At 45.9% G+C, this 15,842-nt stretch overlaps 2 protein-coding genes across 2 annotated transcripts in view; both read left to right on the top strand.

The window, feature by feature from the left end:
* Window positions 1-3,951, top strand: part of LOC310791582 (NLR family CARD domain-containing protein 3-like) — a gene marked incomplete at both ends in the record, with an annotated part of 77,382 nt that extends 73,431 nt beyond the window's left edge. Inside the window, 3 exons of the mRNA XM_083653249.1 lie at window positions 3,398-3,530; window positions 3,688-3,753; window positions 3,865-3,951. Of these exons, the coding sequence (XP_083509375.1) occupies window positions 3,398-3,530; window positions 3,688-3,753; window positions 3,865-3,951 (286 nt within the window). The remainder of the gene's footprint in view (window positions 1-3,397; window positions 3,531-3,687; window positions 3,754-3,864) is intronic.
* A 342-nt stretch (window positions 3,952-4,293) lies between these two features.
* Window positions 4,294-15,842, top strand: part of LOC310791583 (intermembrane lipid transfer protein VPS13C-like) — a gene marked incomplete at its 5' end in the record, with an annotated part of 101,032 nt that continues 89,483 nt past the window's right edge. The window contains 8 exons of the mRNA XM_083653250.1: window positions 4,294-4,365; window positions 4,896-5,049; window positions 7,277-7,293; window positions 8,719-8,878; window positions 11,436-11,552; window positions 11,965-12,068; window positions 12,268-12,435; window positions 13,478-13,513. Coding sequence (XP_083509376.1) covers window positions 4,294-4,365; window positions 4,896-5,049; window positions 7,277-7,293; window positions 8,719-8,878; window positions 11,436-11,552; window positions 11,965-12,068; window positions 12,268-12,435; window positions 13,478-13,513 — 828 coding nt within the window. The remainder of the gene's footprint in view (window positions 4,366-4,895; window positions 5,050-7,276; window positions 7,294-8,718; window positions 8,879-11,435; window positions 11,553-11,964; window positions 12,069-12,267; window positions 12,436-13,477; window positions 13,514-15,842) is intronic.

The following is a 15,842-nucleotide window of genomic DNA, read 5'->3' on the forward strand; positions in this document are numbered from 1 at the left end:
GTGGATGCTCGGCTCTGGGCTCTGGGCTGTGGGGGCTGGGCCGCCTGGGCGGGGTCGAGTCATTTTACATGATAGCAAACTCAACCCGCCTGAGCCCCGCCGGCGGCCCCGGGTTGCAAAACGAGTTGATCCAAACATAGCCCGTTAATCTGATTGGCTGCATGAGTCAGTGCACTCTACGTGACCCTGCTGACGTAGTGACATTAACACACTTGTGGACTTGAGCGGTATCTGACAGAGTGACAGACAGACTGACAGTTATCGACAACAACTAGAACTAGCCAAAAACAAAATGAGGAGATTTTGGATTAAACCTAGTGGGGTTTCCACCACCACCACAACGACTTCCAGTTCCACAACAACCAGCGTGGTTTCCAGTGCGACTGGGACTACGTCTACTAGTACCACCGGCGGCCGCGCAGAGGCCAAGTACTTCATCATCTGCGACTGTGACTGGTGAGCCGGCGGGCTGCAGAAGGGATCATGGACAAAAGAAAGGGCGGACTTATCAAGCTAGCTGGAAAACCAAATTCCCATGGATAACCTATGAAGACACAAAGGACAAAGGATTTTGTGAGGTGTGCACTGCAGCTAAAAACATGGGGGCTCCGCTTCCCTCCACATCACCCCATCTAGAATCTTTGAAGGCTTTTGTACAAGAAGGCTTTTCCAGCTGGGCTAAAGCATTAGAAGGATTCACAAAACAATTCGTCCGACGCTCAACTCCAACGACCAACACTTTCCTCATAAAGAAAAAATAACGTCAATGGTGAGTGAAAAAATAAAACCTTTTCTATTTAATAGCTATGCGGGCCTAATATTGTTGGTAAATTAATTGTGACAGTGCAATGTGTACAGTATTATGTTTGGCTTGTGTTGGTGTGGTGTCTCTGAGCCACATGGGGCTTGGTGTGTAATTGAGCTATCTATGATTTATCTTCTAAATAATTCCGGTGGCATAATTATTATTTTCCGTGCATTATGAGCCTCATAATATATGAGGTGTAGTAGTGTATGTTAATGTTGGTTAAAACCTTTGATCTCTCAATGTGTCTGTGTGGGCCGCTGACGCTGTTCATGTCCTATGGTGCTGAAATGAGTGTGTGGTTGAGTGCTTCGGTCGCTTATTCCTATTCTGTCGAACTGAAGTGGTGTGTGTGTGTGTGTGTGTGTGTGTGTGTGTGTGTGTGTGTGTGTGTGTGTGTGTGTGTGTGTGTGTGTGTGTGTGTGTGTGTGTGTGTGTGTGTGTGTGTGTGTGTGTGTGTAGGTCGCTGTTAAATCTCCTATGGTGCTGAAATGTGTGCGTTTGCGTCACTGCAGCTTTATCGCGTTTGGGTCGGCTGGGCTCGGCTGGGCACCCACTGGCACAGACATAAATCGGTGCCTATGCTGGTAGGATCCCTCTTGTCCAATCAAATTGCCCGGCCGGAACTAACTGTTGTATAATTACTGATAACGCCGCTTTCTCCTGTGAACCGAACCTAGTCTCTGATGCGCTGGTCCAAGTGGTTGTTGATTCTAGAGGTAAAAAGACAAGTCTCGGTGGTGCAGTGGTAAGCACTATCGCCTCACAGCTCGAAGGTCGTGGGTTCGATTCCCACCTGGGATGAGGTGAACACTGAAGGAATGCGTGCCCGTCCGCATGTCCTCGAGTGCCCACTGCCCGGGTGGGGTCGGCAAAAGGGCATTTCTGTGTGGAGTTTGCATGTTCTCCCCGTGCCTCCCGGGGGTTTCCTTCATATAGGAACCCCCTTCACAAAAACATGCAATATCCTGGTTGCTAATGTGGTTCCTCCTCTGGTCGTTAAGGGCGCCTGTTCAGAGGGAGGGGAACTGGTTGGAATAGCGTGAACCTCCCACGTGCTATGTCCTACCGGTGAAGCTTCATCTGGCAGGTGAAAAGAAGTGGCTGGCTGACTGCCCATGTCTCGGAGGAAGCATGGAGCCAGTCTCGGCTCTCCCCAGATCGGCAGAGGATGGAGTAGCAACCAGGATTGAGAAATCAAGTGAGCACTAACGGGGGATAAAATGGGATAAAAAAAAATCTGGAAAAAAAAAATTACCACCCAGTATCTATTCTAAGTTAGAGCTGAGACCGGTTACACATACACGCACGCACGCACGCACGCACACACACACACACACACACACGTGACCTGGACGTGACCTAGGCCTCCAAATATAAATACAAGCGTTGCATTTGTTCCCGAACAGTATAGAGACACTGCAAAACACGTCATCATTCAGAAGCCACGCCCAAGACGGGGGAAAATACAAGGAAGCACTGACTGATGACTGCAGCTAGCAAAACAAACCGCGGCTAACCGGGGCGAAGGGAGGAACTCTCGTCAGATAGAAATAGTTTTGTGGGGTTTTACAGGGATTTGGACAGTTTTCTTTTTAGATGATGTCAAAAGATTATTTCAGTACACTTCCTCCAATGGAGAGGGAAAGGTACATCGAGAAAATGAACTCAGTTGGCCTGGAGCAGTGTCCCTTTTCATTGCCCAAACAACGCTGGATAAACGATCCCACACATAATGAGCTTTTAGGCATGTTTAAATTAATGAAAATAACGCTGGTGTAACGTCAGACAGATGGCATCAGACACACTGGCGTTCTCCTATGTCACGTAGTTGCACACAAACATCATATATATGGAAGATGAACAGTCCAACTTACTTCCTTGACAGCTAAATCCACATTTTCTTCTCGGGAATGCTCAATGGCTTCCTTGTTTTGCTCGGGACTACAAAAAAACTTTAATTGGCGATTTTTTACATTTGTTGTCTGCGCAGCCCACCACACAACAGCTTTTAATTCAAGGAAAATGAAGCTGGTGAATGGGAGTGAACGTAGCGATTTCCCCCGTGATGGGTGTGGCCTATTTCATGCAGTGTCTATGGTTTTCCACAGCCACGCCCACTTAGGAGACCTGAATCTATTGGAGTCAATGGGAGGAGTGAAGGTAATCTCAGATTATGACCCCATAGTCATCAATATTCGGTCCATTTTCCAAAGTCACATTATCTTCTGAACAATAAATGTTCTTCCATCTCGCCTTCTTCTCATGTGTCTGACATGCTGCCTCACTGCAGTGTGACTGTTTACATTGTGGGATTAACAAAAGTTTATGATACTTTGAAGCGTTACTTTTTTTAAATGATTATTACCATTTTGAGGATTTTTTTTAAATAATAAAAGTGGTCCTCATTTGTGAAGATTATCTTGCTGAACACAAAGGTCTCAGTTTTCATAAACCTTATTTCAAGCAATTAACCCAAATCCTCATACAGAAATGCCATGACTTCCTGACAAGGGATCCAGCGCAATGGTTTCTGTCAGACACAGCGGCCTGTTGATTGGCTGTTGGTGGTCATGTGACTTCCCGCTCCAGGTTCAAGGTGTCAGGAGAGCTTCCTCTGCTACATGTGAAGATCTCCGACCAGAAGATCCAGGGTGTGCTCGAGCTGGTGGACAGCATCCCCCTGCCTCGCATAGGCTCCGCCCCCTCCACGCCCACCGCCAAGGTACGCATGGTTCAGTCCATACAGGCTCCTCCCCAACCGCCAAGGTATGCCTGGTTCTGTACACACAGGCTCCTCCCCCAACCGCCAAGGTATGCCTGGTTCAGTCCATACAGGCTCCTCCCCAACCGCCAAGGTATGCCTGGTTCTGTACACACAGGCTCCACCCCCAACCGCCAAGGTATGCCTGGTTCTGTACACACAGGCTCCTCCCCCAACCGCCAAGGTATGCCTGGTTCTGTACACACAGGCTCCTCCCCCAGAGTTTTCAGAAGAACAAAAATGAACATTCACTGAGAGAATGTCTCTGATGTTTGAACCTGTGCTTCTCCTGCAGGTCCTGCCTCTGGCGCCGGAGGTCCAGTCCCGCATGCTCAGCCTCCCCCCCGCCCTCCTGGGCGCCATGGACACAGATGGGTGCTGATTGGTTACTTTAACATCCGTCAATCAACACCCGTTTGATAAAGACATTCTTATGTAAAGACAAGACTGCCCTGAACCTGGCAGGCGCCAGAATGTCTGTCTGCATGCCTGTGATAGACACACACACAGTATATAATTGTATAGAATAACATAGTACGTTTTATTTATCCTTTTTGGGGGTCAGTTCTTAGGTAATTAGGTAATTTTTGTTGGTTTGTCTTTGTCAAACGTTTTCTTTTTTCAGTTGAGTGGGTTTTTCATCAGTGTTTGTGTCAGTTTGTGTCATGTTCTTCACTAATGTGTTTGTCTGTCAGATTCAGATGAAGACACCAGTGAGAGGTCCATGGACGACGAGCAGCAGAGATCAGCGCTGGAGGAGCTCATCGACCTGCACTTCAAGTTCGAAGTCAAGTCGGTGCGTCGGTTCACTGTGTGTGTGTGTGTGTATGTGTGTATGTGTGTATGTGTGTGTGTGTGTGTGTGTGTGTGTGTGTTAGTGTTGTCACGGTTTTCGGTACTTCAGTACTTAGTCTGTACTACATTGTTTTCGGTACTTCGGTACCTGTTTTTGCATGGTACCGAGGGTATAGATTTTTTATTTATTCAATAAACAATACTTGAGGGCTACATGCCACTGGTGTTGCACTGTGCACTCACTGCCATACAGAGTTGAATGTAAGAAGTAAGCAGAAGCACATTGTTTTGTTTTAAAGTTGAAGGCTACATGCCATTTGTTCATTGGAAATGGTTGCATACTTTAATAAAGGAGAATATGTTGAAGAAATATCAGTCTTTTTACCGTGGTACCGAAATTGGTACCGAGTACCGTGGAAATTCACTAGTACCGGTACCGACTACTGAATTATTGGTACCGTGACATTGTGTGTGTGTGTGTGTGTGTGTGTGTGTGTGTGTGTGTGTGTGTGTGTGTGTGTGTGTGTGCAGGTTCGGCTGCAGCTCACCCGGCAGGCCTGTGAGGAGCAGAACCTGCTGGCCCTCAGCGTGTCTCAGCTGGGAGCCGAGGGCCAGCTGAGAACCTACGACATGAACCTCACAGCCTATCTGCACCATGTGGGCCTGGACTACTGTGACACACCAGGTACACACACACACACGCAGACACACCTACACACACACACACAGACACACAGACACACCTACACACACACACTAGGGGTTGCACGCCTCCTGATTTTTTCAAGTCGACGTTTCTATCAATAAAGTCGAGTCGACGTCAGCCAGTCATCACGTGGTGCAGTGTTGGTAAAAAAAATACAAATAAAAAGTCTGTCTCAATCTCTGGCCATGTTCACATTACAGGCAAATCCGATTTGCTGATAAAGTCATTACCGTAATCATCATTATCTTGATTGGTTTCCCAAATCTGATTTGGGAGTGTGTCCGCACTGCCACAAATCTGATTGTCATGTCGGATCTGTGTGTCCAGACCTAAACAGCCTATCTGCATGGGTTGCTATGGTAACGACGTGGGCGTCAGTAAATATGTACGTTGTTAACGTGGTTTTCCTGCGCAGAAGCATTTGCTGATGTGTTGTGAGTGACGTTCAAATCAGATTTGGTGGATCTGCATGTCCGCACTGAAGACACATCAGTCAAAAGCACATTTGAAGCAGATTGGAAACTACCTCCATATGTGGTTTGGGACAAGTGACACAAATCAGACTTGGAGCATCCAGACCAGGGATTCCGTTAGCCGGTAATTGCCGGCTTTTAGCCGGTATTTGTTGCCATGGGCCGGCAAATTAAAAGGTCGCCAACTCAAGTAGCCGGTTGGAAATGCCAAATAAATAAATCCATTAGGCTATATAAAATAGCCCAATATTGTGTGACCAGTGATGTTGCCATAAGCTACAACTTAAATATAGACTTAAATATTATATATTTTCGCCCCGCTGTTATGTTGAGTGGTTGGGGGGCTGGGGACGAAGAAAAAATACAGCAGACGCTCCATGCGCACGCTGCAGCTGTTCAGCATCCCGCGCCCGACAGGCCTCGCAGCTGACAGCCCTTTGGATTGACCGAAATGTCAACGCAGACGTCCCTCAGCCAGTTATTTTTATGTAGGCCTAACGATGGTCCAGAACAAGATCCAACCAGCCATAAGAAGCCGCCACAGCGAGGAAAAGTTGGGTTGATAAGAATCGCTTTTGCTTTGCACATGTAGTGGAGCGCTGATCATGAAGAAACTGCCACGGCCGTATTGTGAGAATTTTCGCAGCGACAGAGAAGTCCTCTACAGGTTGTAAAGCTTATTATTATGTTCGTTAATTTAGCCATTAATGTCAACATCATTTCAGCATAAATATGCCTATCGCGCATCATCTCAAAGCTCGCAACACGCAACAAGCGATTTCGTTCTCAGATGTAGGCTACAGGTAACACAAGGCTAATATTCTTACCTTTGCCCTTCTGTTTAAAGTAAAGCAAATATTCTCATCTTGTGAAGTAGGCTATAAGTCCGTTCTGAAAGCGAGTTGGATGCCCCCGTGTCAACCAGCTGCAGTCCCTCGTCATCGTTGTAATGGACTACTTCAGAAAATATAGGCTATAAAGTTTGACTGACTGCACATCTCATCTTTGGCTTAGTTCACACCGGTGACCCAAGCCTTGCCTACGCCTTGCCTTTACCCACGCTTTTAAATAGTCAACGAGGCTGTGTACACCGGGCGCCTGAGCGTGAACCCTGCGTGTACCCACGCCTTGCCTGTGCCTTTCCGATTTTATCGTTTAGGCGTGAGTTCTATTTTCAAGCCGACTAGGCGCGTGCAGGCAGGCTTCTTCTGTCAATCCATGAAAGAAAAACACGACAATATCCGTGGGAAATGGCAAAGTCAACTGAATTTCAAAATAAAATGGAGTTACTACAACAGTCTTGAGCAGAGAGAGAGAGAGATTGACGTGTGGCTATCACGTGGGGCTTTCTCCCCGTTGGCAAACACATATTCAGGAGAGAGAATAGCGACCGAAGAAGCAAGATGGACAATGTTGTTGTGCCAGCACATATTCTTGCAAGATTACCTCTCTAAAAAGTCAGAGTCAGACCTGGTTATACATATCCAGCATCAATAGAACATTAAATATAGCCTATCAGATTTATTTGACCTACCCATGATAATTCTGGACCACACGTGAAAAAATACAGTCGGGACAGAGGAGAGGTGCTTGTGACTCGGCTCAGGTTCAGCGTGGAATAGGCGTGCGGTGTGATCGCAAAAGCGTGTAATAGGTTCACGCCCAGCTCAAGGTCTGCAGGCGTAGGCGTGGGTTGAGGCAAGGCAAGGCGTATGTTCTCCGTGTGAACTTAGCGTTTGGCTTGTTGCAGGTATAGGCAACTTCTTAATTTAGATTATCTTTCAAGTTATTTAATTTCACGTTCTTGGATGCAAAGAGACATTTAATGTATATATGGAATATATGACAAACTCAGTTCACAAAGCTTGTAACAAGTTAATTCACTATAATAAAATACATTTGTTGGACGATTGGATAATAGCTTTTGATTTTTCTGTTTTATTGTTTAATTTTCTTAATGGGTCTGCAAACCCAACGTGTTCATAACGTGTTAGCTTCAGCTTGAGGAGGGAGACCAGTCTGACGGATAAGTGCCACTGATCATGAAAAATGCTGCATGTTTTACTTTAACACGTTCACTGCCAATGACGTATTAATCCGTCAAAAATAATCCAACGGTTCACTGCCAATGACGTATTAATACGTCAAAAAAATTGATTTTTTTTTTTTGACGGTGGGACGTTGATCTAACCCTTTTACGTCTCCTACACCAGAATTGGAGGTATTGAATGTGTATAATCTATTTTACCGACCCACTGAGTGGCGACATGTCTCTCCACAGTAGAAAGAGGCGACCCAAAACTGGAGGGAAAAGCGAGAGGAAGCCGTTCTCATACTGTAAAATTGATGGCGAAAACGCTTTCACTTTCGCGCTGATGCACAGCGGTGGCAACGGTGGGGGGTTCCAAGAATAGATTAGATGCACACTTTGAAACACGCAGCATAAATATGACCAGAATCGCAAAAGCTTCATCAAAGCTCTCAACCAAAACTCCACGAAACGAGCGAGTCCACCCAGACTTCCTCAAAGAGCGGCCGCGCAAACAGGCACAGCAGCAGCAGCAACTTCGTTGTGACACGCCCGCTGCAGAGCCAGGGAGGCAGGAGGAGAACACACACGGAGGGAGGAGTTGGAAGCAGAGGGGAGTTTCCTGCTGTTATGGAGGAAATTACTGTTCAAAACTATTGTTTAGATGTCTGACGTCTTACTGATGGCAAAAATGAATGGTTAAAGTGACTGTTCTATCGAATTTCACAAAAAGCCGTTTATCTCTGAATAATTTTTCTGACGCTGAAACCATGCTGTATTCAACTGCTAATGCTTACATAACTACTAACTCTACAAACTAACTCTTTTAGACAGAGAAAGCACACATTCTATTAGTTCTTTTGAGATATTGTGTGTTCACAAAATCTTAGCAGAAAAGAATCCTCGGGTCTTGAAAGATGAGCCAGAATCCTCAAAAAAACCCTCTGGCAGAACCTACCTACAGTAAAAAAAAAATGTCTGGCAGTGAATGTGTTAACTATGAGCTGGTTTTAGTTAAATATCCATATAGATTTGATTCAGACCTGGGTGGATCTTGTTACACCTAGTTGGATATTGTTAGACCTTGTTGGACCTGGTTAGACCTGGTTGGACCTGGTTAGACCTGGTTGCTGTGTGTCGTCCCAGGTTGAGTTCTCCTCCCTGGATGTCCTCCTCCACACCAGAGCCTTGCTGTCCACCTTCAGCTTCCTGAGCAGCGTGGTGCCTCCTCAGCTCGCGGCGGCACGGGACAGAGAGGCTGGGGAAGGGGCCAAGCAGCCAGAGCGGGCCGGAGCGGGCCGGACAGGTCAGAACACACCAGCTCCACACCGCTAACTTTAATAGCTCATAACAGTAATCAGTCCCTCCAGGACTTTTTTGTGATTGTTGCGATCAAAAATGAAGTTTTGCGTGATTTTTTGGCGGGGACAGGGACGGGGAGAATTGCGGGGAAGTAGATTTTTTTTTCTATCTAATGGCAACTTTTCTCAAAAATTTCAATTTTTGTGGTAAAATTGCGGGAACTGGAAAAAATTACAAGTTGAGGAACCTGTTGTCATTTTTGCTGAAAGAATCACAGGTATTTTGAAACATTTGCAAGGTTGGTTGAATTTGCATTAATTATTGTGGTCGCAAAATGTCAATTTCCTGGAGGAAGTGAGTAGTGGATACTCAGGACTTCACTCTGATCACTTTGAACACCTTGCAAGCTTGAACACCCAATGTGGAGTAACCTGTATCACCTACCCCTGTGTATATATGTATACATGTTGCTTATTTATACACGTAATTAACTGTATTAATACTGCCTATATTAATAACTGCCTATAACTGTATATATCCATTTATAAAATGGCTCTCTCAAATCAAGCAATCTGATTGGTTCACAGCCATTGTATAATTCCAGTAACCGAGTTCAATAACCCATGGCCATGGGTTATTGGTTGCCATGGCAACTCTCTTACTAAGAGAGTAATAATAAGGCTTACCTCAAATGACAACGTAGAAAAAAAAATGGCGGAGACAGCTGTCAGATCCTTGTGAATCGATCTTCGCTTATAACTTTACTAATACTTCGCAGAAAATGATGTTTTGTACAAGAATAGATGCGGGCTAATGTCTTCTTTGCAAAAGAAAGGCTGTTAACTCCGCATTTAACCCCGCATTTAACCCCGTAACGTTAGTTGGTGTCGGGCAAGCCCTGAGAATGCAACCTGAGTATGCTTCAAGTCTTTGTACAATGAGTCATTATGGACGCATGATGGCGCAACTCTCTTACTAAAAGGCTTTGAAAACAAAATGGCGGAGACACCTTTCAGATCCTTGTGAATCGATCTTCGCTTATAACTTTACTAATACTTCGCAGAAAATGATGTTTTGTACAAGAATAGACGCGGGCTAATGTCTTAACCCCTCTCTCGCGCGCCCTCACTCTTAACCCCGCATCTCTAAATAAGACGTAACGTTACTTGGTACAGCTCTGGTGTCGGACTTTGCAAAAAGCTCTCAGGTTCGCAGCAAGCGCCAGGATTGGCCAATGTCGACTTCAGTCTCCAGAACGATCCAATCAAATCACCCGCAGGTCTATCTTCTTGCTAGAGGTCCCGCCTTACAGTAGTGTTTCAACTGACTCTCAGAATACCATGCCAGTCGGACTTATAGTGTTATTATTATTATATTATTATACTTGGAACCCTTTTATAAAAGCAATATAGCACTCGAGCAGCGTGTGTTGTGGAATATATCCCCCTGCTCAGTTGTTATCCCACTCGGCCTGCGGCCTCGTGGGATAACAACTGATCAGGGGGATATATTCACCACAACACACTTGCTCTCATGATATATTGCTTAAATATACTGTACATATATTCCTTTCATACACACACTTTCAATTAGGGGTGGGAATCACCAGATGCCCACGATACGATACTAAAACGATACTTGAGTCACGATACGATAGTATTGCGATATTGCGATATCGCCGATATTGCGATATATTGAATATTGCGATATATTGGATATTGCGATATTTCGATATATTGCGATTTCTTACTTTTTTAACTGCAAATGATGTCCCCAAAGGAAAACTTTGTCAACACCTGGTTTATATAACAATTTTCCAGTCTGTACATCTGACTTCAACCATTTTATTGCAGCAACATTGTCAAGTAGACAGACCAACAACTTTCATAAAGTCATGTCATAGTTGCATGCACCTGACAAACTGAACTGTTTGTTACAGTCTACTTACAGTCCACCTTAACTGGATGTGTGTGTGGACTACTGTACTTAGGTCGTTTTTGAACAATGCAACTTCACTTCACTTGCACAAAACATCTTGTACAGCCCATTCAGTAACTGGGGAATTTGTAAATTACTGTTATGACAAAACTGTTACTGTTAAAACAAAATGAAAATATGCTACCGTTTGTTTACTGCTGGCCTTGGAATGAAAGTTCATAGCAGCCCGGTGGCATGGCATGGCCTGCAAAAAAAAAGAAAAAAAAAAGCAATATCGATACAATATCGTCAGGCAAAATATTGCGATACTACTACCCACCCCTACTTTCAATATAGACGCGCTTTCATACACTCATTATTATTGCATTGTATATAGTAGTTCATGTTTAATTATCATTTGTGATTCTTGTTTGTTTTAGCCTGAGCAGACTTTTTCTTTCTTTCCTTTGTCTTGTGTGTGAGAGTACATTGAGAGTTAAGCGAACCGGAGCCAATTTCCTTGTATGTGTACATACTTGGCCAATAAAGCTGATTCTGATTCTGATTCTGATCATTATAAGGTGTCATGGTCTCTCCTGCAGTGTCTAAAGGCTCATTATAAGGTGTGATGATCTCTCCTGCAGTGTCTAAAGGCTCGGCAGACGGCAGCATGTTCAGCTTCAAGCTGTTCGCCATGTTGGGATGTTTCCATGTGGAAGTCTGCGACGACCGCCGCAGCATCGCCGACATCAGAGTCCAAGGTACCAACTTTGTTTTTTTATTTCCCAACGCAAAATCCAAAATACATGTTTTTCCTCTTACCTGTAGTGCAATTTATCCATCTAGATCATTGTTGCCAAGTTTGAGAAATGTCTGCCATAAAGATCTCTGCCTTCTCTCCAATACACAAGCAGCTAGCGGGTGTACTGTAGTTTGGTCGAAACAAAATAGTTCCTACATGAAACTGCTCACAACAAGACATTGCTGTTGAGTTTTTCCAAAAAAAAAAGTGCTTTGAGCACGACAAGCTGAAACTCATCCAGTTCCATTGTATTGGAGAGAAGGCCGACATCTCTACGGCCGATATCTCCATATGTGTTTTTGATTTTTGGGTGAATGGTCCCTTTACAACACTCACACAGTGAATTGTGAATGAATAAAACCTGTCTGCAGGTATCGACGCCTCGGTCCTGGTCCGCTCTAAAGAGACGGAGGTGTTTGCTCGCCTCAGAGACATCGTGGTCACGGATGTCGACCCCAACACCATTCACAAAAAGGTACAAATCCATCTCGTCTTCATATTCATTTGATCAGAAATTATATTGTTTTGTTCCCATGTTAGATGTTCATAATAATAATAACATATATTTATTATTATTATTATTATTATGATCATTATCATCATCATCTGTATAGTTATTATCAGTGCTTTTGATACCACTTGTAGTTGAGAGTAGTTCCTCTCCTCTCCTCCAGGCGGTATCCATCATGGGCGAGGAGGTGTTCAGCTTTAAGTTGTGTCTGTTTCCCGGGGCGACGGAGGGGCGGGGCTACAGCGACATGTCGGCGTTGGACGGAGCGGTGACGCTGCGTCTGGGCTGCATCAGGATCCTCTACCGCCACGCCTTCCTCATGTCACTGCTGGTGAGCGACCGCTCAGAGACTAGTTTGCTGTTTTGTATCCTGATACAGCTAGTCTCTGATGATTTCACAATATAATTATTGAGCTTGTATGGAGGGAATATACTTCTGCTTGTCTGTCTCTCATTTAGCTTCACAGGATTCTTATGTTGTTCGATGTATCTGAACGGAAGCTTGTCGTGATCTCTTCAGGACACTAAGCTTAATGTTAAACCTGGTCTCCACCCTGAGCTGTTCTGAGCTGAATGTGGAAGCTGTGTTTCTATAGCCGTTTTCCCACATGCGTACCGGAAAATTACCTGTAAGTCAATATCGGACATTTCCCTTCACACCTTGGCTCTCGCATGTGGGAATCTAGCAGCGAAATTGCCTGTATGTTGGGGGGCGGGGCGGCACTGCAGAGCGGGTGGGGAGTGACGTGTCGGCAAAACTCTGATGGTGAAATAAGTTTGCTTGTTTATCCGTTCACCTGCGTCGCGTTGAAGCACTTTTTACAGACTGGCTTCGTTTGATGTGTCCGGGCTTGCCTTCGCTGTCGGCAATGTAAGCAAAATACTTCCACATTTCGCTTCGTGCATTTGCTTCGTCTGTGTCCCTGTCGGGCTGTGCCTGTGACTGAAGGAGGAGGAGGACTGTGGCCAGAGAGCGAGCAGGCAGCAGAGAGGAGAGAGGGGAAAATCAGCACGCCCACACATTATTATCACAAGATCATTTCGGCAGTTTGCTATAATGTGCGCGAATGATTAGATTATGCCAGCTGGAACATTAAGCAACGTGTGTACACCTCGCCCATGCCGGCAAATGACTGGACCCGTTCTACACTTGCGCCCGTTATCGCGCATACCGCTCTTCTGACTGGCTCGAAACTGGTGAAATGTCCGCGACGACGGGGTCGCGCTTATACCGGAACAACAACTTCCCCACATGCAGGCATTAGACCACGTTCCGGTCATTTAGCGGTACAAAGCGCATGTGGGAAAACGGCTTCTATGTCTCTGTCTTCTTCTTTCTCATGTCTTCTCTGAATGTGTCTCGTTCTCTCTAGGCTTGGTTTAGCTGTCAGTATCCACCAGCTGATGAGGTACAGCAGGTCACGGCATGCAGCTCTGATCTGCATTCAATCTGATTGCTTTGCATCTTGACCCAGTGGCTCCACTGCCCCTCACACCACACCTAAGCCTGGGGGAGATACCTTACCGCTGCCCCTCACACCACACCTAAGCCTGGGGAGATACTGTACCCCTGCCCCTCACACCACACCTAAGCCTGGGGAGATACCTTACCACTGCCCCTCACATCACACCTAAGCCTGGGGGAGATACCTTACCACTGCCCCTCACACCACACCTAAGCCTGGGGGAGATACCTTACCACTGCCCCTCACACCACACCTAAGCCTGGGGGAGATACCTTACCACTGCCCCTCACACCACACCTAAGCCTGGGGGAGATACCTTACCACTGCCCCTCACACTACACCTAACTTCTGGGACACACCAGAATCGTATCCGAGGTGAAAGCCTCGTCTCTCGTCCTTGTTAATAGGGGAGACTGTTGACACCGCCCGCATCACCTCACGTCTTGCAGGTCTTGCAGCAGCTGCGTTGCAGCTCAGCGAGTCAATACAAGTTGTGACCGTGGCGGAGCAAAATAGAGCGAGGCGGCGGAGCAAAACAGAGCGCTTCTGGTGTGAATGGCCAGGCTCCTACTCAACGCTTCTGTGACTCGCTGCTTCAGAGACCATAAGGCTGAGGGGGATTCTGTACCATTGCCCATCATGCCACACCTAAGCCTGGGGGAGATACTGTTCCACTGCCCCTGGGCAGGCTGGGGAGATGGTGTACTTTGCATACTGCATTTGGTTACATCGTTTGAATTCTCCATTGGGGTCAGACTTTGGGGCCACTTGATTTTCACTGGGGTCTGTACTGTACCAAACAAGCATGTTCCCTTATGTCTGGACAATATGATTTGTAGGCCGGAGCAGCTCTGTAGCTCCACAATACTCGATGTAGTTAGCTAATCTAGCTCTATCTTGGACTAAACTGTTATCTCGCCTAGATGATATTTCATATTTACATTGCAGGCATTTAGTCAACTCTCTTACCCAGACTCTTTTAGTAGAATTGACTTCTTCAAGCAGCCTGACTGCATGTCGGCATCTCTTGTTTGACTTGAACAGCGTTCTGGACAGCAGACCCGGGTCTCGGCATTCGCAAATACTTTGGTGTGTTTGTTTTATCCTACCTGGAGCAGCAGGTGGGTGGAGTTGACCACATCAGGACAAGTTATCAGTGGCAGTAAAGTCTTTCAAATAAAACTTTCAAATACTCTAAACTTTCTGCCACCTGTTGTGTGCCCTGCACCACAGAACCTGAATGGATAGAACATTCTTCCACTGTTTGTCATGGTCATTTGTCTAGAATGGCGATTATGGAATTTTAAGTGTTACCATGGAGACAATACGAGTCTGGACATTAAAGGGATAGTTCTGGTTTTTGGAACCCTAGCCCTATTTGCTACTTACCAATGATGTTGATTGGTAGATTCCTTTCTCAGGACACAATCAATGCTGTTCCTCATACTATCTCTATTGGAGCCTGGGAAATGAGGGTTGACTTGAATGAACAGCTAGTCATCCCAGCATATATAGTTAGCACCCGGCTACGTCCGGACTTGTTACTGTGGTCTGAGGTAGAGAAGAGAGTTTATTTTATCGAACTCACAGTCCCGTGGGAAGATCGAGTTGAGGAGGCTTATGAGCGCAAGAAAGCTAGGTATGCTGAAATGGCAGCAGAGGCAGAGCAGCGAGGTTGGAGGGCTCGAGTGCGGCCTGTAGAGGTGGGCTGCCGTGGTTTTGTGGCAAAGTCCGTTATTGCCTTACTAACTGAGTTGGGCATTCGGGGACGGAGCCTGAAACGTGCGGTTAGCAACATGTCTCAGGCAGCAGAACGAGCAAGTGAATGGCTGTGGATAAGGAGGAAACATGCTAGCTGGGGAGCTCGCTAAGGTCAGATTGATTGTTTGTTGTTGGTCATGATTAACGGTCCGCATCAACAGGGCTGAATCATTGACAGTGGTGGTGTAGTTAGGGATTGTTTGTTGTTGGTCATGATTAACGGTCCGCATCAACAGGGCTGAATCATTGACGGTGGTGGTGTAGTTAGGGATTGTTTGTTGGTCATGATTAACGGTCCGCATCAACAGGGCTGAATCATTGACAGTGGTGGTGTAGTTAGGGATTGTTTGTTTGTTGTTGGTCATGATTAACGGTCCGCATCAACAGGGCTGAATCATTGACAGTGGTGGTGTGCAGGAATGTCATACCGAACCGACCTGGATAGCTAGGCTTAGATAGTGAGGTAATATGCAGTTGTGCGGTGGTAGCATGGAGGGGGGTGTTTCCAGGA

Source organism: Poromitra crassiceps (genome assembly GCF_964638095.1).
Source record: "Poromitra crassiceps genome assembly, chromosome: 16".
NCBI lineage: Eukaryota > Metazoa > Chordata > Actinopteri > Beryciformes > Melamphaidae > Poromitra > Poromitra crassiceps.